Source organism: Polypterus senegalus, chromosome 10 (assembly GCF_016835505.1).
Source record: "Polypterus senegalus isolate Bchr_013 chromosome 10, ASM1683550v1, whole genome shotgun sequence".
NCBI lineage: Eukaryota > Metazoa > Chordata > Cladistia > Polypteriformes > Polypteridae > Polypterus > Polypterus senegalus.
In genome coordinates, this window is record NC_053163.1 from 5,768,267 (window position 1) to 5,791,574 (window position 23,308).

At 41.7% G+C, this 23,308-nt stretch overlaps 1 protein-coding gene across 1 annotated transcript in view; it reads right to left on the reverse strand.

Moving 5' to 3' along the window:
* Positions 1-21,893: 21,893 nt before the first annotated feature.
* Positions 21,894-23,308, reverse strand: part of pkmyt1 (protein kinase, membrane associated tyrosine/threonine 1) — a 24,492-nt gene continuing 23,077 nt past the window's right edge. Inside the window, exon 8 of the mRNA XM_039765009.1 lies at positions 21,894-23,171. Coding sequence (XP_039620943.1) covers positions 22,979-23,171 — 193 coding nt within the window. The 3' untranslated portion in view covers positions 21,894-22,978. The remainder of the gene's footprint in view (positions 23,172-23,308) is intronic.

The window sequence follows — 23,308 nt, forward strand, 5'->3', positions numbered from 1 at the left end:
AGAGTCTGGATTAAAGAAGTGTGTCCCTGCCTAGAATGAATTAAAATGACCAAGTAAACCGCACAAGTCTATAATCAGACCAGGAGAACAATGGCTGACCAGATTTCAAACCAGAAAGAACCTATCTGCCCAAACATAACCTGAAGAAGTCTGTCTCTAAACGGACGTGCCCTGTGGGACTGAATCAGGCCTAAACAAGTCTGAAACCAGAAGGATAAAGCCAGGTCAACTCCACTTAGTATCTGCTTTAAACCGGAAGAGCCTAGTCTGTCAGGAATGGATTTACTGGGACCCGAATTCAGTCAAAAGTACCCTGTGGTGAAACCTCTGGTGAGGGAGCAGTCTGAGTGGACCTGGCCTAAACCAAAAGATGTCACATCAATTAATCAAACAAACCCTGTAAAGCCTGTGTGGATCCAGAAGAACCCAATCTAAACAGAAGAGCTTGTGGGATTGAATTAGGCCTAAGAATTAGGTTCCCTTCTGTGCAAATCTGGAGAGAGTCTGTTTCCAAATGGAAGAACTCAGGGTGAATCTGATATAGGAGAACCTACATTATGTCACAAATAATTTCTGATAAAACCACCATCCTGACTGGTATCTCTATTAAGCCAGGAAGAAACAGTCTGTAGTGGACCACCTTCTCAAAACAAACAATACCAGTAAATAACCTTTATAGACACCAAGAGCCTTTTGAGACTGAATCAGACCTTTAGAAGTACCAAACCAGAAAGATCCTCGTAGAACACGTCTTAAATCAGATAAACCCACAACCAGAGTCAAAGATACCTTCAGATGCAGCCACCAACTAGGAGATTCAGTTTGAGAGGCCCTAGTCTAAGCAAGTCCGTTCCACAAAGGAAATAACCCATGAAACAGATGTGTATCAAACTTTGAGAACAATAGCTGAATGAAACAGATCTTAAACTAAAAGGAAACAAATACACCCTGAAGAAGTCGGGCTCTAACTAGAATCAGACCTAGGTGAGTCAAAACCCAGAAGGATCCAGCTTGATCAAATTCTTTAAATGTTGCTCTTAAAACAGAATAAGCACCCAATTTGATAGGACTGGATATAGAGGGTAGGGTCAAAGGAAACTTCAGGTGGGACCAGCAATCAGGAGATCCAGTCTGAGTGAACCTGATCTAAGCAAGTCTGTTTCACACCAGAAAAAGCCCCCAAATGATCAAGTAAACCCTGAAACGGTCTTTGTCAGATGGGGAGAATGAGTGATGGTATGGGGTTTCACACCAGAAAGGATCCATCTTACCAAACATACCATGAAGCAGTTTGTCTCTAACCAGAAAAGCCCACTAAAGTAGACCTAGATGAGACGGAGACCAGAAAGCTCCTATCTAAACAATTTGTGGAAGAAGCTCAAACCTGAAAAAAATCCAGTGAGATGGTACAGAATACAGAGGAGATTTAAAATAATTTCTGATTGAAACATCACTGATTCAATATCACACCATGGGACCGGATATAAAAAAATTAAAGACAACAGCTGATGGAATTGTCATTCTGATTTGGATCAGTATAAAACCAGGAGGTTCCAGTCTGAATAGACCTTGGTGTCAGTCATATTCCACAACTAACCATCTTGAAGAAATAAACTCTGAAACAATTTACGTGAAGCCAGGAGATTATACCAGAAAGAACCCCCTATAAAGAAGTCTGCCCCAAAGCAAAACTCCAATATCAATTGAAGCCCCAGATGGGTCTGTATCAGGCCAGAAAAACCCAATGTGCCTGATCCAAATCTCGAATCCCAAAGATCTATCCGGCCAAAGGCCACAAGAGAAGACTGCATCAGACCAGAAGAACTAACCCAAATTAAACCAGAGTTACACAAGTAATCCTAGGCTTGATGGAGCAGATATCAATCCAAAATCTTACCAAACAATGGGTTTGCCTCAGCCCAGCAGAAACCTGACAGAACCGGTCCCAAACCAGATGAGCTTGTTTAGCATGACGGTCTCCGATATCTCAGAATAGAAAAAGTTAAACACCAAAGGAGTTGGTCTCCTGCCCAAAAGCCAAGTTTCTTTGGACTAGACCCCAAAGAGTGATTCTGTGTTCGTCTTGTCAGAAGTAACCGTGGATCGTTTTGGATCAAAACAGGAACAAGTGTTAGGAGTGGTCCTGATCCAAAATATCTCATAGAACCAGTTCATGATTGACCAGAGGAGATTTACAAGATTCTGTTTGGAAATGGACTGAACCGATGACCCCTGGATTAATGTCTCAAACTAGAAGCCATTCTAATCTGGACCAGCACTGCATGAGTCTAAAACTTGAAGTAACGGATGGATCGGAGTAGAGTCGGTATGGATGTGTCCATCTAAAAAGTGGTAGGACCCCCATTAGAAGAGTGAGTCGTTATCAAATCAAGAAGAGCCAGTACTGCACAGCTGCCTCTGAGCAAGTCCCTGACCTTTTTGGAGCAGCAAAGAAAAAAAAAAAAAATGTGTCGACTTGACAGAAACTTCCAGAAAATTCCAAATTAACTAATCTATGACAAGTATTCTTATTAATAATATACTAAGCAGTGTGTTTTCTAGGGTTAGCATAGCGGATTATGGGTCAAGTACTACCATAGTCTCAGCAAGAAGATTGAAAATGGAGTAGAAGTGGTGGGGGGCCAAGTGTGAAACTTTCACTAAAACAAAAAGGAGGCATGTCCAGTAATGGGGGGTGGGTTGGGGTCAGTTACCCCTCTCTTGGGCCACATGGGAATGTATGAAGCAGAAGGAGACGCAAGAACTTGGCCAAAGTGGGCATGATGCATTTGAGAAGTATTATTATTATTAGATAAAATGCTAATTATTACCTTATGTACAGTATTTATTATTTTTAGAAATGCAATATAATTCAGTATTAAGGGCTTTTGGGGTCAAATGCAAAAAAAAAAAATGGTTTTATTATATGAAACTAGTTGTGAGTTAGACAAAATACATTGCAAGAGTAATGTGTAACTAAACACTCAGGCATTCTTCAATGGAGTTGTTATGGAGGGTGACAGCTAAGCAGCAAAGTGGCAGGCAAGGCTTGGGTTGGGGTGCGAGTGGGTGCTGTCACTTACTAGAATACTTGATCTTTGCGTTTTTTTTTTCTTTTTCTTTTACCGAATCCGCCCCACCGTCACCCCTATAAAGGCACTCACTTGTCATTCATTCTACCAAGTACCTGGGTCCTCCTTAAAGGTGGCCTTGTAAAACCTGGGCAGTTACCCAATGGAAGATTTCTCAGTCAAATGTTGACAGTGGCAGCTCTATGGCGGATCATTACCTCACCATCTTGAAAAGATGTACCCACCGCTGACTGGATCAGCAGTGTGTGATGTTCTAAACAATAAGCCGCCTTTCAGAGAGAGATCTTCCACGGATCGGACGTCCCTGCATTTGTCCCATTAGTGGGACAAAGAGCTTCCACTGACTTCACATCCATACATCCATCCCAAATGTATCCTCCATTGATCCGATATCTTTACGCCCAATCAGGAGCCTACTCCATACAGGACAGAACTTCCACTCATTACAAGTTAACACATGTCATGTATTGGCTCATCATCTCATGGGTTTTATACCTTTGAGGAGAGCCTGGCCTTCAGAAAGTGTTCCTACTGATTGGGAAATAGTGGGTCCATCACATCAATTTGTCTTCTCAGTAAGTTTGATAGTCCACTGACTGAACTTCTCGTGTCTATCTCATTAGTTTATATTCTTGCATGTGTGATGCTGATAGGATGAGCTTGACCTTCACTCAGAGAGATGGACACAATCATCTCAGGTGTCTGATGCTAATAGGTTCAGTCCACCTTTCAGAGACAGGACATCCTCATATAGGATGCTCTTGTGCCAGTAAAAGAGTTCATTCCATCACAGGTTGGATTCCAATATGTTGGGCCTGCCCTTTGGACAGAGAAATTCTAGTGGTTGGACATTCTCATGTCAGTCATACCATTCGAGCCCTTCATGAGTCTTCCTTTCATTATCAGAGAATGTCCACTGACTGGTTTGCTCATATAATTTGATTCTGTGGAGCATCTGATGAAAGTAAGAGTTTCTACCGATTGAGGTAGGCTTGCATTAGATGGAAGTTTCTAGCCACCTTTTGGAATGTGGTTGCGGCCCAAATGAGCATTTTAGTTCAACTACTTAGTTGAATGAAATTAGAACTGGTGCCACTGTGCTAGCCCCCTTTGGTTTTCTGCAATGCACTATAATCAAGGTGGGACAGATGCCCAAACAGCACTTTCTTCATCCCAACTTATTCCCTTTTGTTAAAGAATGATTTCATAAAGTTTAATGAAAGGGCAAAGACAAAAAGTATTCATTGTAAGATGGCAAAAAAGATTAGCTACTATTAACATGAACGCTGGCTCACTAGTGAAATGGAGTAATGTGGGCATAAGTGGGCATAGGGGGTATATTGCAGGGTTTGCCACACATTGCAGGCAGCTTAAAGAAGCTTGTTGGGCACCTGGGCACCATAAGAGGCAAGTCTGCCAACAGAGTTGGGAATTAGGGGGCGTGTCTGCCAAAAGAGGCAGAGCAGAAGAGTTTACTGTAGGAGGGGCAAAGGGGCGGGGCTGTGCTTGAAATTTGGAGGTGGGTCTAAAACTGATCTCCCCAGTTAAGATGTGCAGTAACAGCTACACCAGTGGAGATGGGGATAATAGAGGTGGGGGACTAAGTGTCCATTGTAGGAGGCCAGATAAAAAAAGGGGAGGGGGGAGAAGGGGTGTGTCCAACAATCAGAGGAGGCAATTCTAAAGAGTGGTCTGGCAGAGTAAAAGACTTGTGGTAGCAGATAAATCATAAGGAGGCGAGTCTTCTGGTGACGATGGCCGTGATTGGTGTGTCTGGCAATAGGGGTGGTGCATGTCAGCTGTTATAGGTGGGGTATAAGAACCAGAAGACAGAGAGGTAGGTCCACTAGAAGAGGACAGGGAAGGTATAGCCTGAAGTCTGGAGGTGCTCTTAAGCTTACATCCACACTACTGCTTTTAATCTTTTGTCTTTCGCCCGCACTGCCCTTGCATTTCTAACCCAAGAAAGCAAAGATTTTAAGAGAATGTTCTCCAGAGTCGTATACTTCAGAAAACGCTGGCTTGGTGTTACAATGTGGATGGATGCAAATGCAGACATTTGAAGACGCAGACTGTAATCGTGCACTGATTATATTTTGTTCATACTACGTATCGCTTCCCACTCATTATAACATCTTATTCTGTGATCTGGTCACACTTCACAGCCAATGTCACAAACAGAGAGGAGTTTTTCCTCATAGGCCTTGTTTGTTTGCATGTAAATTGTGTTTTGTAGAGTCCGAATGCTGCATTCATGTGCTAAATGCAATAATTAAAAGACTGCTAACGTTTTTGCGATAAACGCTGTGGCCGGTGGCATTACCATGCCTTCAAAAATGTTTCTGCCACTGCACCCATGCCCAGTGTAGGGGAACATTTATGTCATCATATGTGTTTTTGGTGTTACTATTTTAATAAACGTTGCGAAAACAGTACCGTGGATGAAGATCGTTTTCATGAATAGATGCCATTTTTAAATGAAAATGTAGTAGTGTGGACGTAGCTTAAGAATGTGTCTGGAAAAAGAGGTTGTGTGGCAACAGCTGCATGGCAATGGGGCATGTCCATTGGTATTAGTGAGGATGTCAATGTGGGTGGGCCAGTCATGTTGGCTGTTGGAAGTGGGGGCATGTAAAGGTAGAGTTTGTGCCCAGCGGAGGCAGGGTAAGGGGTGCACCACTAGCGGCAGAGTTAAGGGATTTGTCTGCTTTTGTCAGACGCGCCTTTTACTGCACCCACTTTGTCAAACCTGTCTGAAATTTAGGCCGCGTGTGCACGTGTTTCACCTTGGCTGAATAAAGCTTTTGGCCCGATTTCTATGGGATGAAAGGTTAGGTAACCCAAGAATTTCATGCTCCAGGAGATGAAACGTTACTTCTGTACCCAGTGTTCTATCATGGCAAAGGTGACCCCTACCCAAAATTGTCCAGGCTTTCAAATAAATCCACCATGTTTAGAGGTGCTCCCGTGTGCCCTTCACTTACAGTAAGTAACAGTGCACCTCAGGATGTGAGGTGACGGAGACAGAAATGTGAGATGCCCAGCTGCACAGCCTCAGGAAGGCCGCTGCAGAGCAGATGTTGCTACATCGGCAGCTTTTGCGGGCAGTGCATTAACAAGGAGCACTTATGTAAATTTATATTGTGCATCAGAGTGGCAGTGCGCCAGAGTGAGGGTTGAATGACGACTGGCATGTTGTACCTTGGCTGCAAAAGCGCAGCTCCTGTGCAAGTGATTTTGAAACCTGCAGCCCATTAATCTGTCTTTAAACAATAAAGATGACGATGCAAAGCCACTTCTTCTTTTAATCGTGCCCGACTATAAAAGAGACTGACAGATATTCTGATGAAGGAAGCATGGCCTAACATGTAACATCTATGCAGCAGCAACTGGGCACAAAGGGTGGAGCGGGCCCATTAATACTCTTGACATTTCCAGTTAAACTTTGTCTCCAGCCTCATCACCAGGCTTAGTTTAAGGCATGCTTCTTTCAGTAGGTCCCGTTCTTCTGATGTGAAAGCTCAAGGTGACCAGTGTCCATCCCACCATTTTCCCCACACTATGAACGCCCATCACAGGAGGTGTCAAAATTCACCATGTTCCAAAAAAAAATCAAAATCGCACTTGGACTCACCCTCATTCAGGAGCATCAAATTCATACTGGGTGTGGGCAGCAAGCCAACTTGGCACTGGGGGGAGGACGAGTGCAGGGTCCAGGAGGTCAGCTGCAACCTTGTGCACCTCAGTCCATCCACATACATCTATGCCCGATGCTACTTGCTGACACTTTGCTGCAGGTCCTGTGGGAAATGCTAATTTGCCCCAGCATTTAAACAATGTCATCATAAATAAGCTGTCATCCACCTGTAAAATGGAGAAATAAACACAAAGTTTATATTTTTAAGTCTGTGTGCAGTGTCTCCTTTTGTGGGCCTCAGTTACTGGGTGGCAAAGCCTCAGACCCAACGCATGACAGAAGCTTTCTCATGTACAGTGTTATAATTGGCATCCCCTTTTGGTGGTGCCGCAGCCTCACTGACGTGGTGCCCTGGATTTCAAATGCTCTGGCGAGCCACCATCTAAGTGCAGTCTTTATGTTCTCTCAGTGTCTCTGTGTATTTTCCTCTCATACCTAAAAGACGGGTGTTTACTTGCAGTTGGGTCCTTGGCTGACCATATTCTCCCCCTTTGTTACTCTCTGTTTTGCAGACCTGAATAAAATGCTCCAAATTCTATACTCTTATCACACCATCTGGGTTGGCTGCTATTGTACCCCTTTCATTAACAGCTGTAAAAGGCAATTAGATATTCAATAGAGTACTGGCAGAAAACAAAGTTACACACTTATTCATCAAGCATTATAGATAGTATGCCCAAAATAATAAAATAAAACGAGTGTGGCAAAAATACGAGTACCGCCTAAGCAGCAGCTGCTCATCTTGTGTCAACATGCTTACTACCAGGTGGCTCTCCGTCTCGTGCCGATTAATCTCTGGCCTGGCTTGGTCTTTGCTCTCCCCACATGGCCTTTGCTTGGAGCAGCAGAAACCGGAAGCACGGCCTGACCTCTGGAAAAATGACAGAGCGAGAGTTCAGCTGACGTCATCAGGAAGCCTGCTGCTCACAGTGTTCAGAAGCGATCCCTACGCAGTCAAGACAACGAGTTGCCCTATTAGCTCACTCTGCCAGGAGACTGATTCTGAGCCGGACGCCGTGGGGTTTGTGGCTGACCACTAGTAGTTCATCATAGTGCAAATATTTGAATGGAGTTGCTTTGTGGTGGGAGTCCACGGCAATTCACTTCGCATGGCAGGTTATTTTGCAGCCTCCCTATTTGGCTACGGGTGAGCCTAACTTTGAGCGAGCCCTGTAATGGAGTGGCGCTTCAGCCAGAGTTTGTGCCTGCCTTGTTCTTGATGGTGCCGGGTTAGTCCCCTATACATGAACTCGATTCAATGTACTGTAAAATTATTATGTTGGTCTACTTTATAAAGAAGCACATACCATGCATTGTATGACACAGAAGAACAGTTTCATTTATCATCATGAATCCGGTCTGCTGACAATGATTCACATATTCAAAACTAAACCGTAGCTAATTGCTTGTAGAATTAGGAAGGATAAATGAAAAGTAATACCTTAATCTCTTTTACTTCTGACTAAACAATTCCATTTTAATAAGGACAACCAAAAGTAATTCCTCTTTTGTTCTTCTGATCTGCCCCTCTGCATAATTACATAACAGTATATCCTGCGTTTTCATTTGCACGTTCTGATAGTCTGATCCACCACTCGTAAAAGTCCAAAAAGTCCTCTTGCACGTGTCAATAGATTTTGATTGGCTGCTGGAGGAGTTTTCTCCAAACACACTGCTTAAATTGCACCAGAATATTAATCACATGCTTCTGTTTTAAATACGACACCGAAGTACCATTGATGCCAGCAGCTTAACTTTGACCAAGATGTTACCACAAAGGCAACTGAAAATGACTTCTTGCACCTATAAACTGTGCTACTGTTTGCTCACAAACGCTTCGTTCTCTTTGTCTTTTGAGATGTCATGCTGTTGGATATCGTTCTTTAAGAAGAACTGTATGTAGCATTGAGGAGGAGCAGTGGTTAAAGTGTTAATGAAATCTAAACATTTTAATGGTAATTCTCGCCGATTTCTCAAGTAAGAAGGACAGAAGTCACACTCACTAGTCATGGTGCAAGATGCTGGAGAGTGGTGACATTATATATATATATATATATATATACGGCCGGCCATTCATCCCAGCCAATACCCCCAAGCCGCCAGGTGGAGCCCTCCTTGCAGCATGGAGGTCCCCAGAAGACCAGCAGGGCATCATGGACAATGTGGTTTTTATGCACAGCCCTGCTGGATGCCATGGGGGCCACAGGAGGAGCTGCAGGGAGGACCGAGGGCTTCTAGGTGCCCTGTGACCCGGAGGTTCGTCATAGGAAGAGCGACGGACTCCGGGTTGAAGAAAAGGACTATTTACCCTGACCCGGAAGGAATAAAGACTTGTGGACTGTTGGGCAAAAACACCTCCGGGTCAGGGAGTATGAAAGGACTATGGGAACTCCCAGACAATGAGCTGAGCTGGGAGGCAGGGTGGCTAAGCGTCTGGGAGTTTGGAGGATTGGTTTATTTGAGAATTGTTGGTTTATTAGAGAATTGTGGAGAGGAGCGTGCTTTGTGCACATAATTATTATAATAAATAATAATTTGACTTTTATCTGGTGTCTGACGTGTGGTCTGAGGGTACAAGGGTGCGAGCAAGCCCTTAAACTGTCACTATATATATATATATATATATATATATATATATATATATATATATATATATATATATATATATATATATATATATATACACACATACATACATACATACATACACACACACCATATATACTCGCGGGTAAGTACTCCCGCGGATAAGTCTGGGCTTGATTTTACCGTATAATTTCCCGTATTTTATAATGTTGGTCATATAAGTCAAACGTGGAAAACTTGCGCTATTGGTCCAAGAGATTATGATATGCTAATGCCCACTGGAGAGAGTAACCACGGAGCCCATTGCCTTTTTTTTTTATGTATTGTGCCTACGTGACCACACGGTAATACCCGAACTATTCCGAAGTGAAGTTTGCACTCTTTTGTGTGTCTCACACCCTCATACACCTTTATCGTAAGAGCATCCCTTATCTACGATGGAGCATTCGATCAGAAGAAAATACAAAGTGGTTTAAAATTAAAAGTTGTTGAAGTGGTGATAGAAATTGGTAACTGCGCTGCTGCAACAAAATTTGATGTGTCTGAGAAACTGGTGCGAGACTGGAGGAGGAAAGAAGACGTAAAAAATAAATAAATAAATAAATAAATAAATAATGGAAGTGTCGTATTTCTGAACGGGCATATAAGTTGGGGTCTGCTTTTTTTTTTTCACAAGAGAACTACTTGACAGATTTAGATCGGCTTTTTTTTTTCAATAACTTGCTTGAACATTCCGGTTGATTTTCCGACTTCTCTCATTGTGCTAAGTATCATAGTTCATTTGTGGTACTGATTTATTTGCAAGACAAAGGCTGCAGGCCGAGGAGAGAGGAAGGCGAGACATTGGGAGTGGGGAGCAGGGCTGGGCCTGCCTCACTCCTGAGCCATTCTCCATATGAGTCGCTTTACCACTCGCCACGTGTTCAAGCGCACCTTGCCTCCCCTTAGCTAGCAAAATACCCGCGCTTTGCAGCGGAGAAGTAGTGTGTTAAAGAAGTTATAAAAAAGAAAAGGAAACATTTTAAAAATAATGTAACATGATTGTCAATGTAATTGTTGTGTGTTATGAGTGTTGCTGTCATCAAGGATTTGATTATCATTATTTCTTTCAATCAGGTTCGTATTTGGAGGATGTGTTGTGTTCAAGTTACATTCCGTGTTTGTCTAGTCTATCCCTGACCATCTCATCTTCGTTGTCAACCGTTGTAAAGAGAAGTGTTCACTACCCAAATCGGTACTCGTGAATCTAAGATGTTTAACAAGCATTCCCGGTATTAAGTTGTGGATTTGCCTGCGAATATTTAGCGACAGCGTGTCCATGAACGTAATTTAAACATAAGCTTTACACCTTGCTTTCCTATTGATATGTCTACAAAGGCTTGTTCAGCATCAGAGGGTTGTTCCTGTCCTACTGCATCAATAAGCAGCTCGTCTTCCTCTTTATCTGAGACATCACACACTGCATGCACGGGTTTACCTTTCCCAGTCCTGCAAAGTCAGTTCACGTGAGCCGCTCGGAGTACATACATCAAAGGTTCTCAGCTGTGCTTGTGCTATCTCCTGCGATCTTGCGATGTCCACGGCTTTATTTAATGTTAGCTCAGACCCGGAAATTAAAAGTTTCTCTCGCACTTTTGCTGAGTTTGTGCCAAACACTATTCTATCCCTGATCATCTCATCTTTGTCTGCATAAGCACAGTCCTTCACCAGCAATTTCAACTCCGTTACAAAGTGATCAAAAGTCTCGTTTATACCCTGCGTCTTCTCATTAAACTTGTATCTCATGAATATCATATTCGTCGTAGGCATGACAAACGCCAGCGGCAGCTGAACTTAATTTAAACTTTAGGTTTACACCGTGTGGTTTGTTTCCGCAGTAGCTGCACTTATGAATATGCTTGTATGCGTCACTCGCTTCATATTCTTTTGCTGCCTTCTCAATTGTGAAGTGCGTTTTTTGTTCAGCGCTCTTTGGAGCTCTTTCTTATTCTCTGCGTACTGCGTTCACAGTCAGTTCACATGAGTATGTGTATTAATTATACAGTATATATATATATATATATATATATATATATATATAAATCCCTGCCGGGTTTGTTTCCTGCTTTGAGCCCTGTGTTGGCTGGGACTGGCTCCATCAGACCCCCATGACCCTGTAGTTAGGATATAGCGGGTTGGGTAATGGATGGATGGATGGATAGATAGATACAGATATATATATAGATAGATATACTGTAGATATAGATATATATATAGATAGATATAGATATAGATATATATAATCTTCATTTGGATCTTGATCTTTGTTTGTCCGCGAATGAATTAGAAGAAGCAGCACTAGATGGCAGTAGAGACAGCTAAAACATAGGCATTGCATTAAGAATCTCCTCCAGGCTTATACTACTGAAGACTGTAGTACGCCAGTCACACCTCAAAACACAGACATTCAAACTAAACAAAGTGTTGTGCTTTAAATTAACTAAAGAGATCTTCATTTAGATCTTGATCTTTGTTTGTCCGCGAATTCCACTCATGCATAGACCACCGTCCAGTTTAGTACGTTGTTGTTACTCACGGATGTCAACAATGTGCCGACAGTGGACAGTGTTACGCTGGTTAGCTCCTGAGGCCTGGCTAGAGAATAAGATTGCCGAAGATAAAAGGTACGTGCCTACGTAACATTTGAATGAAAGACAGACAGTGGGTACAATGAATGACAACGTAACAACACGTTCTGGAAATTATTATTGTTACGTTGTAGCCGGCGAGTGCTGCGCGTCTCACAGTTGTACCGTGTCTTGCTCACATGTCAGTGAAGTGATCCCTATTTATTCTTTAAAGAGCCTGGATACCTATGTGTCCCCCTTTAATAACCATTGCTCTGCGTATATTGCCTTACTCTTTGGATTGCCACAAAGCAACCAGCGAGATTGGAGAAAGGTTGAAAAGACATCGTGAGAGGAAACGATCGCGTCGTGAAAACAAGACAGAATGTGAACAGACAGAAGCAGAAATGCTCCTACACCACCACATAATTACGATTCGGACAGTGATGCCGAGTTGGCCGTTCCTATCAAATCAATGTCCAAGGGTTTTCTTTTGTAATTTTGTTTCCCTCATAAAAAATCATAATGCTGTGCGACGAAGGGCCCGGTTCACGACTGGCAGCCGCGTTTAAACAGGGAGCCGTTCACAGACAACTTTAATACGCGCAATGTATACACACACGTACGTAAGTACATACAGCATATATGTTTAAAGGTAATTTTTTTGTGTTTGTATTTATTACATACAGTGGATTCAGCGAGTATTCAGACCCCATTATTTTCTGCACACTTTATCGTGTTGTACATTTCATTTTAAATGGATACATTTGCCATTTTTGCCTATCAATCTACACTGAATAACCCATAATGACAAAGTGAAAACATGTTTTCAGGAATGCTTGCAAATTTATTTTAAATCAAAAACTGAAACCTCTCATTCCTTTTAAGCATTTAGATCCTTTGCTGTTTCACTACAAAGTAGTGCTTCTGTGCAACCCGCTTGCTTTAATTCATTTATCTAATCATTGCTTGATTGTATTATTTGTCCCCGAGTCCATTTCTTTGTTTTTATGTTTCTGCTGATGTATGCATCTAAATGTCTCCTTGGAATTAGTTAAGTTTATCTCATCTAATTCTCCTTCAGATGTGTTGAGAACGTTAATGGAGCATACCGAAGGCAAACTGAATTGATTGCACATTATTATGACAGGCTCAGGGGTACCTGTGTATAGAAGGTCCCACAATTCACACTGCATGTCAGGACAAAACTCAGGCCATGAAGTCCAAGGAACTCTCTGTGGACCCTCGTGATCAAATTGTGGTGAGGCAGAGAGCAGGGCAAGGGGATAAAACCATTTCTAATGCTTTCAGTGTTCCCAGGATGACAGTGGCCACAATGAAGTTTGGAACCACTATGAGTCTTTCTAGAGTTGGCCATTCGGTCAAACTGACTAACCAGGCCCATTTTAAATAAGACAGCAAAAGTACCATTGAGCCCAGCACCTTAGCTTTAACAAAGATGTTACCACAACAGCTCCGGAAAATGTCATGGCTTCTCGTATTTATAAACTGTGCAAAAAGCCTACTGGTTACTCTAAGAGAGGTTCAGAAGCCCTCCATTGAAATGGGAGAACTTGTTGAAAGCATTCCACCAATCAGGTGTTTATGGCAGAACGGTTAGATCAGTGCTTCTCAATTATTTTCTGTCATGCCCCCCCTAGGAAGAAGAAAACATCTCGCGTCCCCCGTGCGACTATAAATAGTATCATTTGTCTATAAAATTGTTATAAGTACAAGTATAAAAAAGCATGTTTCCCGAGGTCAAACGCGACCCACTATTTGAGAAGCACTGGGTTAGATGAAGGCCATTGCTGAAGAAAAGGCATCTGGCAGTTTATTAAAGGACTCCGAGTTTGACGGAAAAGATTCTCTGGTCAGATGAGACAAAAATTGAACTCCTTGGGCAGATCTCCAAGCATTATGTCCGATAGAGACCAGGCTCTGTTCTTTACCTGCCCAATACCATCGCTATGGTGCAGCGTCACTGTTATAAGGGTGTAAGGACAAGGAGACTGGTCAGGATGGAGGGGAGGACGAGTGTTGCCAAATACAGAGAGGCAGCTTAAGGGTGAATTACACACTTGAGGACATCGGTGGAAATTACAGGAAAGTTCATTCAGGAGTCGGACTGAAGCCAGGAGTATCTTCTTTACGCAAAGAGTTGTGGGAATCTGGAACAAACTACGAGACGTGGAGTTGAAGCTCTAAGAAGAATCTGGATGAGTTTATTAAGGCAGCTTAGCTATTAGTTAAACAAACAGGCTTGATGGAGTGAATGGCCTCCTCTCATTTCTCAAAGTTTTGTGTTAACCACCAGCCTCAGATATCCAGAGGTTGTAATATCAGAGTTATTTGTTGTCTTCCAAGTGCTCCGATATCACTTTAATGCAACCACAAGCTTAAATAACTCTATTTTATTGAACGACTTCCAACACTAATAATGAATTATGCATCTGTGACTTTTATTTTTTTACCTGAGATTGCTGTCCTTCCTAGACACGAATCGCAGGAATTCAACACAGTTACGCATGTGTTAACCAAGCACAAGGTGAACTGCCAAGTGTCTTTTCTGTTGGACGGCACTTATCTGAAATAAAAGCAGAGTGGCAAGTGGCTGTGGTCCGACAAAATGGAAATCACACACACACACACACACAAAAAATCCACTCACGGTTTACTCGATACACAGATGTCTTCCACAATTTATGTATCCAAGCCTCCAGTCCTAGCGTATGTGCTGTACTCTGAGGGTTGGGATGTTTCAATCTGCTCTGTTCCTATTCCATTTATTCCGCTTTATCCATCCATTTATGCAGATGACAGCTACAACTTGGGGAATGGCAAATATTGATCTGGCATCGAAAACAACTCGGAAAGTTCTGGAACAACACTGGGCAGAAGCTTTGAAAAGGAACGTTAATTACACTGGACAACAAAAATTTTGCTTCCCGAATAATTATGGATTTTGATCTACTGCTCACATCTTATCACATAGAGTATTATTTTATTAAAATCACCCATTTTTGCAATTTGCTTTGAAGATTTATTTGTCACATACATATATGTTATAAAATGCTTAGCTCCCAGTATACATATACGGCACAACAACAACAACAGGAATATCTGTGATGGTCTAAAAGTAGTGCCACTGGATAGGGGATTGCATTAAAGTCATTCGAGGATGTTGCAGAGAATTTTTCTTGCCAGCTATGTCGAGCTGGTTGACAAAATGCGTCCAGTATAAACAACCATTGGCGTGCAACGTGTCACTAAAGATTCACAGAGCTAGGCTTGGAGCCGTCACCGATGAAAAGAAAGGTTTCACCAGGGCATTACAATGAAGGAAAACCAGTATAAGGGCATGGGGTAACCATAAAGGTTGGGCTTCTGGTGTGGAAAAATGTTCAATTTTTGAACAGCAGACTGTTTATATTAAAATTGTAATTCTTTTGCTCAAATGAGCCAGGATGAACTGAATTTACAGGACTTTAATTGCAGGCATTGCAAGCACCCTTTTGTATGGTACCTATAATTTATGCATTTGTTTTTAGTCGATTTATTTTCCAAGTAGTTTATGATCTGGGCATGCGAAATAAGTACAGATGCCACAGAACTTGTTTTAATTAGTTTATAACCTGAGAAAAGATGGACACCATAGGAGCAGGAATTACAGAATTGAGAAAGGAAGGAGTGCAGAGTTAATTAAAAGATTAAACACTTCGATCAGAGTCATTCGTCATCTGGGCAAGATAACCAATCAAATGCAAGCAATGGCACACTTCCTGAAACCCCACCTGTGCATTTCAACATCAATATGGCTGTCTGACGGACCAAGAAGAAGAAAACAGCAGAAAGGCGATGTAGGAAAGGACATCCAATATCAAGAGACCTGTGACTGTTTCACTTGGCCGTCGAAGAACGTAACCTACAGTATGAATAACACTAGTCACTGAATCAGAAGCCGCCCAGGACAACACCCACCATTTGACATTTCTGATTTTCAGTGAGCTTTTCAAAGACTTTGCTGTCTATTTAAATTTTCTGTTTTATTTTCTTCTATTTTGTATTGTTATCTATACTAATAAAAGGCAAAGCCCTCACTGACTGACTGACTGACTGACTGACTGACTGACTCACTCACTGACTCATCACTAATTCTCCAACTTCCCGTGTAGGTAGAAGGCTGAAATTTGGCAGGCTCATTCCTTACAGCTTCCTTACAAAAGTTGGGCAGGTTTCATTTCGAAATTCTACGCCTAATGGTCATAACTGGAAGGTATTTTTCTCCATTAACTGTAATGGAGTTGAGCTGGAATGACGTGGGGGCGGAGTTTTGTGTGACATCATCACGCCTCCCACATAATCACGTGAACTGACTGTCAACGCAGTGCGTAGAAAACCAGGAAGAGCTCCAAAAAGCGCTGAAGAAAACATGCATTATATAATTGAGAAGGCAGCGAAACAATAAGAAGCGAGCGAGTGACATATACAACCATATTCATGAGTTCTGCTACCTCGGAAACAAAGCACGGTGTAAACCTACACTTTAAATTAAGTTCATAGACAGGCTGCCGCTGGCGTTTGTCATGCCCACGGGTAATGCGGGATACAAGTTTAATGAGAGAAGGATATAAACGAGAGTTTTGATCACTTTGTAACTAAGTTAAAATTGCACGTGAAGGGCTGTGCTTATGCAAATTCCGAGAGACTGTGTTTGTGGGGGGATTGATAGTTAAGGCGGGTGGGGAAGTCACGTCATCATCTCCCCTCCCATTCACCTCATTTCGCTCTGAGCTGAGCTCCGCAGCTAACGCATAACGCAGTGTTACAGAAGTGACTTTGCGACGCTGCCACCAAATACTCACAGAAAAATCCACAAGTTAATACACACGCTGTCTCTAGAGTTTCTCCACACTGAATCCTCCAGGCACTACTTACAAAAGGTTACATTGACAATCGTGTTACGTTATTTTTAAAATGTTTCCTTTTCTTAGCACAAGCACAGCTGAGAAGCTTCGATGCATGTGCTCCATAACGCGTTAAAAATAATGCATTTAATCACACTTTGCATTACAAGCAAAGGGAACTTCTGTCAATGCATGATTTCCTGGTACACCGATTACATTGATCAGCGCTTCCCGATTCATTTTACCCTCCCACCCCCTTGGTTTGAGAAGAAGTATGAAAAAATATGAGATTAACACAGAAAAACAGATCACCAATTGAAGCTTTATGAATAATCGATTCGCCATCAAGAATTGTTTTGGTAAAGCCATACTCAGTGTAATCCTCCTTCCATTTTATAATTTTTCCGCCACTAGCCATGATTAAATGAACGGTAAAAAAGTAAGAGCAAAGCGAGGGTGACTTATTCAGGCAGGCAGGCGACGGCTCAATAGCTCGAATTTGGATATAAGTAGGTTCTACTTAGTCGCCAGAAATATCTTTGTTAGGAATGGAATTTAAATTTAGTCTTTAAATTTCTATGGTAAAGAAAAAGTTATGCAATGATGACTACATTTAACTATATAAAGTCAAACCTTGATTATATAAAGTCAGTGTCGGAATAAATAAAGTCAGCATCGGTATATACACTGCTCACAAAAATTAAAGGAACACTTTAAAGAAACACATTAGATACCTCAGATCTCAATATGAAGTTGGATATCTATACAAATAACGACAGGGCAATGTCTTAGGAACAAAAGGATGCCAAGTCTTTTAATGGAAATAAAAGTTTTCTGCCTACAGAGGGCTCAATTGTGTAGACACCCTAAAATCAGAGTGAAAGAAAGATGTGGCAGGCTAGTCCATTTTTTCAAAAACTTAATTTCTGCTACTCAAAATGCTTTTCAGTATCTTGTGTGGCCCCCACGAGCTTGTATGCATGCTTGACAACGTCGGGGCATGCTCTAATGAGACGACGGATGGTGTCTTGTGGCATTTCCTCCCAGATCTGCATGAGGGCATCCCTGAGCTGTTGTACAGTCTGAGGAGCAACCTGGTGGCGCCTAATGGACCGAAACATAATGTCCCACAGATGTTCTATTGGGTTTAAGTCAGGGGATCGTGAAGGCCATTCAATTGTTTCAATTCCTTCATCCTCCAGGTACTGCCTGCATACTCTTGCCACATGTGGCCGGGCATTGTCGTGCATTAGGAGGAAACCAGGACCTACTGCACCAGCGTAGGGTCTGACAATGGGTCCAAGGATTTCATCCTGATACCTAATGGCAGTCAAGATGCCGTTGTCTAGCCTGTAGAGGTCTGTGAGTCGCTCCATGGATATGCCTCCAAGATCATCACTGACCCACCACCAAACCAGTCATGCTAAACGATGTTACAGGCAGCATAATATTCTCCATGGCTTCTCCTGACCCTTTCACTTCTGTCACATATACTCAGGGTGAACCTGCTCTCATCTGTGAAAAGCACAGGACGCCAGTGGTGGACCTGCCAATTCTGGTATTCTATGGCAAATGCCAATTGAGCTCCCCGGTGCTGTGCAGTGAGCACAGGGCGCAGTAGACATTTGGGCCCTCAGGCAACCCTCATGAAGTCTGTTTCTGATTGTTTGGTCAGAGACATTCACACCAGTGGCCTGCTGGAGGTCATTTTGTAGGGCTCTGGCAGTGCTCATCCTGTTCCTCCTTGCCCAAAGGAGCAGATACTGGTCCTGCTGATGGGTTATGGACCTTCTATGGCCCTCTCCAGCTCTCCTAGAGTAACTGCTTGTCTCCTAGAATCTCCTCCATGCCCTTGAGACTGTGCAGGGAGACACAGCAAACCTTCTGGCAATGACACGTATTGATGTGCCATCCTGGAGAAGTTGGACTACCTGTGCCAGCTCTGTAGGGTCCAGGTATCGCCTCATGCTACCAGTAGTGACGCTGACTGTAGCCAAATGCAAAACTAGTGAAGAAACAGTCAGAAAAGATGAGCAGGGAAAAATGTCAGTGGCCTCCACCTGTTAAACCATTCCTGTTTTGGGGTCATCTCATTGTTGCCCCTCTAGTGCATCTGTTGTTAATTTCATTAACACCACAGCAGCTGAAACTGATTAACAACCCCCTCTGCTACTTAACTGACCAGATTAATATCCCAGAAGTTTCATTGACTTTATGCTATAGTCTCATTAAAAAGTGTTCCTTTAATTCTTTTGAGCAGTGTATAAAGTCAAAACTTGTTTCTGAATATATAAAGTCAAAACTTGAATATATAAAGTCAGCGTCGGAATATATAAAGTTAGCGCTTTATATATTCTGACGCTGACTTTATATATTCAAGTTTTGACTTTATATATTTCAGCTCTAACTTTATATATTCAGAAAAAAGTTTTGACTTTATGTATACCGACGCTGACTTTATATATTCACAAAATCAATGTATTTGCCTGTTTGGCACCCCATAGTATATGTGTGTGTGTGTATATATGTACACATGTATGTAGATGCCAGCAACACTCATGACAATGACAAAATAATTACATTGTCAATCATGTTATGTTATTATTAAAATGTTTCCTTTTCTTTTTACTTCTCCGCTGCCAAGCGCGGGTATTTTGAGATATATATATATATATATATATATATATATATATATATATATATATATATATATATATATATATATATAGATATATATATATAGATATAGATATATAGATATAGATATATCTATAGATATAGATATAGAGATAGATATATATATATATATATAGATTTAGATATAGATATATAGATATGAGAACAACACTCATATCAATGACAAAACAATTACATTGACAATCATGTTACGTTATTTTTAAAATTTTTCCTTTTTTTTTTTTCATAACTTCTTTAACACACGACTTCTCCGCTGCGAAGCGCAGGTATTCTGCTAGTACATTAATAAACACCATTTTATACTTTCAATACTTTGTCTCTTATGTAAAGTGATTGAAATAGCAAAAGGGTACCCAATTGTGAGTGAAATTGCTACCTTCTTTATCACAGGGTGTAAATCACTCGTCAATAATCTGAACAACTGCAGTAAAAGCAAGACATTGTTTGGTTAGTAAGTGGCATCTAACGAAAAGAGCTGCACTTTTATGTGCGTCATGACGACACCCGCATGTTTGTTAGAGCGGGTGACAGTGAAGCCCGATGTGGAATACTGCGGAGTGACTGGCAATTGGCACCACTCGAGACTTTGTCTGCCGAGGATCGCCATATGTATCTGTGTGTATATTAATCTTCAAGGACGGGAGTACATGAGCCCAATAAATGTTCCAGATAAGTTTAACAAACCTCACGATAAGACAGTTGACTTATAGTCAGTCACTGAAACGAGAAGCATCAGATGTGGAGTAGAAACAGAAATCAGCAGAAGAACATATTTAGCTCAACAGAACTAAATCAAGTGATAACACGCTAAGTTCAATTAAAAGTTAATGTCACATTTGTCAAACATAATGTCAAAATTGCAAACCATAATTGTTTTCGGCTTAAAGCTATCATAATCACCAAAAGTTTTTCTGTAAGCAAAACATCTGAAAAAAATGTGTTGTCCAGTGTTAAAAGTGGCAGTGAATTACAGGTAGCAGACTCAGAAAAGGATCCTGCAGCTTAAAACTTGACACAACATTCTCACTGTCTAGTCAAGGGGTCCCCAACTCCAGTCCTGGAGGGCCACAGTGGGTGCAGGTTTTCATTCTAACCATTTTCTTAATTAGTGACCTGTTTTTGCTAATTAACTTCTTTTCAATTCATTTTAATTGACTTGCTCTTGAAGACTCAGACCCCTTAATTGTTTCTTTTTCCGTAATTAGCAGCCAAACAATAATGAGATACAAAATGAGTCAAAACATGACCAGCAAGCTTTGTCCATCATACAATATCTGAAAATATAGAAAGATGACGGTCTCAGGAATGCTTATCCGCTCAGGTCCTCGAAACATTTTAACAAGAAAAGGGTTAGAATGAAAACCTGCAGCCACTGGGGCCCTCCAGGACCGGAGTTGGGGGACCCCTGGTCTAATCAATGTGCTGTAGCAATTAAAAAGGCAAATAAAATGTTAGCGTATGTTGTAAACTACGTTGTTTAGAAGTCCATGGATGTTGCTGCTGTCTGTTTGTTGGAGGACTGGATGGGCTTATTCCTATTACTTTTCTTTCTCTCTCACTCTGCCTACTAGGGCCTTTATGCACCAGGTTGCAGGCCATGGAGAGTTGATTTTTTTTTTTTTTACTATATACTGTATATTCTACTCAAAATTATATTTTGTATTTGTTGAGCTCCATTTTATTGTTCTTTTTACATTTATTTATTTATTTATTTATTTTTTAAAGTCTGTATACTTGTTATGCTCAGAAAGCAGAGGACACTAGTGAGATGGCATCTGTGTTATTGTGCACAACCACACTGAAAAACAGACAAGAGCGACCGTCACAGCTGGACTAAAATGCGTGTCTTGCTGTGTTAGCCTCAGGGAATTAAAACTTCTTTACACCTGGGGACCTAATAAAAGGTCTTCAGATTCTCAAACCTGTCCAAGTATATCAGGCAAAATTCCTTTGATTAAACTGGGAATGATAAGGTTGAGGACACTTAGTGCAAGTTAAAGCAAAGTGCATTTATAAACTGAAGGCAGGAAGTACTTCTTCACACAAACAGTCACAGCAACGTGAAACCAACGACCGAGTCATGGAGTAGAAGTGGAAATCCAAACCATTTGTACAAAGTGTCTGAAATGAGGCACTGGGGCTCCGTAGATACCCAAAAACGCACGATAAGACTTAAGGGTCTCCTCTCATTTAACAAACTTGTGTTCCTATCCATCCACTGTTGCTACCTGTTTTGTTCTGGCCAAAGCCTATTAGTAGAAACCCATTGTATTGATTTATTTTTTCATGTAAAACACATTTGACATCATTTGATAAAGTTGCTCCCTTTTCCCCAACTTTATTTAATAAAAATTGATACTTTGTATTAATATAACATATCAGGGGACAAACAAAGCAAAATGAAAAAGGCAGGTAATTAACTATCACAAAGCAAAGTCACTGCAAAATCAAAAGATACTGTATACTGCAAAGCTGAAAACGTTATGACCTGAAGAAATAAAGCACACACTCTTGGGCCCGAAGTATGGTCTGACAGCAAAGGGTCCCCAAAAAAACTACCATACAAACCCAGCAGAGGATACTGGGTGATGTGTAATAATCCACAACTACTTCAGTTATACCCCGCCAGACAACACATGTTATAAATGTGACAGCATGTGCTGAAGCCACAGTTTGCTGCTGTGACCTGCTACCAGAAACTCTACTTATTTACAAAACATACTAGGCTCTTTAAAGTGTAAAATATGAAATGCCACGAGTCAGTAACTCTTACTTGACATTATTCTTTTACAGAATGAACCAGAACTCACAAATGTGTTCCCTGGGAAGTCATTCGGATAGTTTCAGTTCCTAGCTTTTAAGCTCCAAGTCTGTAAACACCCAGGCAATGAAATTGCCAAGCTCCTGATATTTAGGAGACTCCACTCTTTGAACCCCTAAATGCATCTGCTGCAGTGTATGTTCACATCCACAGCTACCGGCTCCTAGAAGACAGTTGAGAAACACCAGAATAACTAACACTGACCTGGCAGGCAGGACAGGCTGCTTTTGTCAAACAAGCAATGTTCCCTTGTTTTAAATTGGGCACCGTGCCATGCAGCCACGGCTCAGACCTTGAGAAAGAGCACAATCCGGCAAGCTCTCAAAGGCCAAGCTGGAGCGAGACCAACCTGCCATACAAAGCACAGGATGTTCGACTTGTCTAAGCTGCCTGGCCTGACCGCAGGGATATGCACTGCATGACTGTCATGTGTGTGTGTGTTTAAAGGAAATCAAAGTCACTTTTTTTGTCTTTTTAAGGATCAGATGTGCAAAACAGGTACAGCCTAAAGGGAACTTGTGTTCCAAGTGTCTCTCTGGCTCCAGTGCAAAACAAGTCAAAAAGGAGACACTTCATTCCTCCATGGAAGCCTCCTCAAACAAGCTCAGCAGGTTCTTGGGCTCAAAGCCTGGCCGTCGTTGCCCCTTGTGATTAAGGTCATCTCCCATCGGGCTGCTGCTACTGCTACAAGAGGGCGTCCGCACAGGGGAAGTGCTCTCAGAAGAACCGCTAATCCAGCTCATGTCCGGGCCACAGTCTCCAGACCTACATTAGAGGATCAAATGTTAATAAGGGTACTTAATTCCAGGAAAGAAAATGTATAATTTGTCCAAAACAAGAGAAAAGTAAATCCAGAAAAAAATAAAAACAATGCAAGTAATTTGCAAATCAGGAGAATGCAT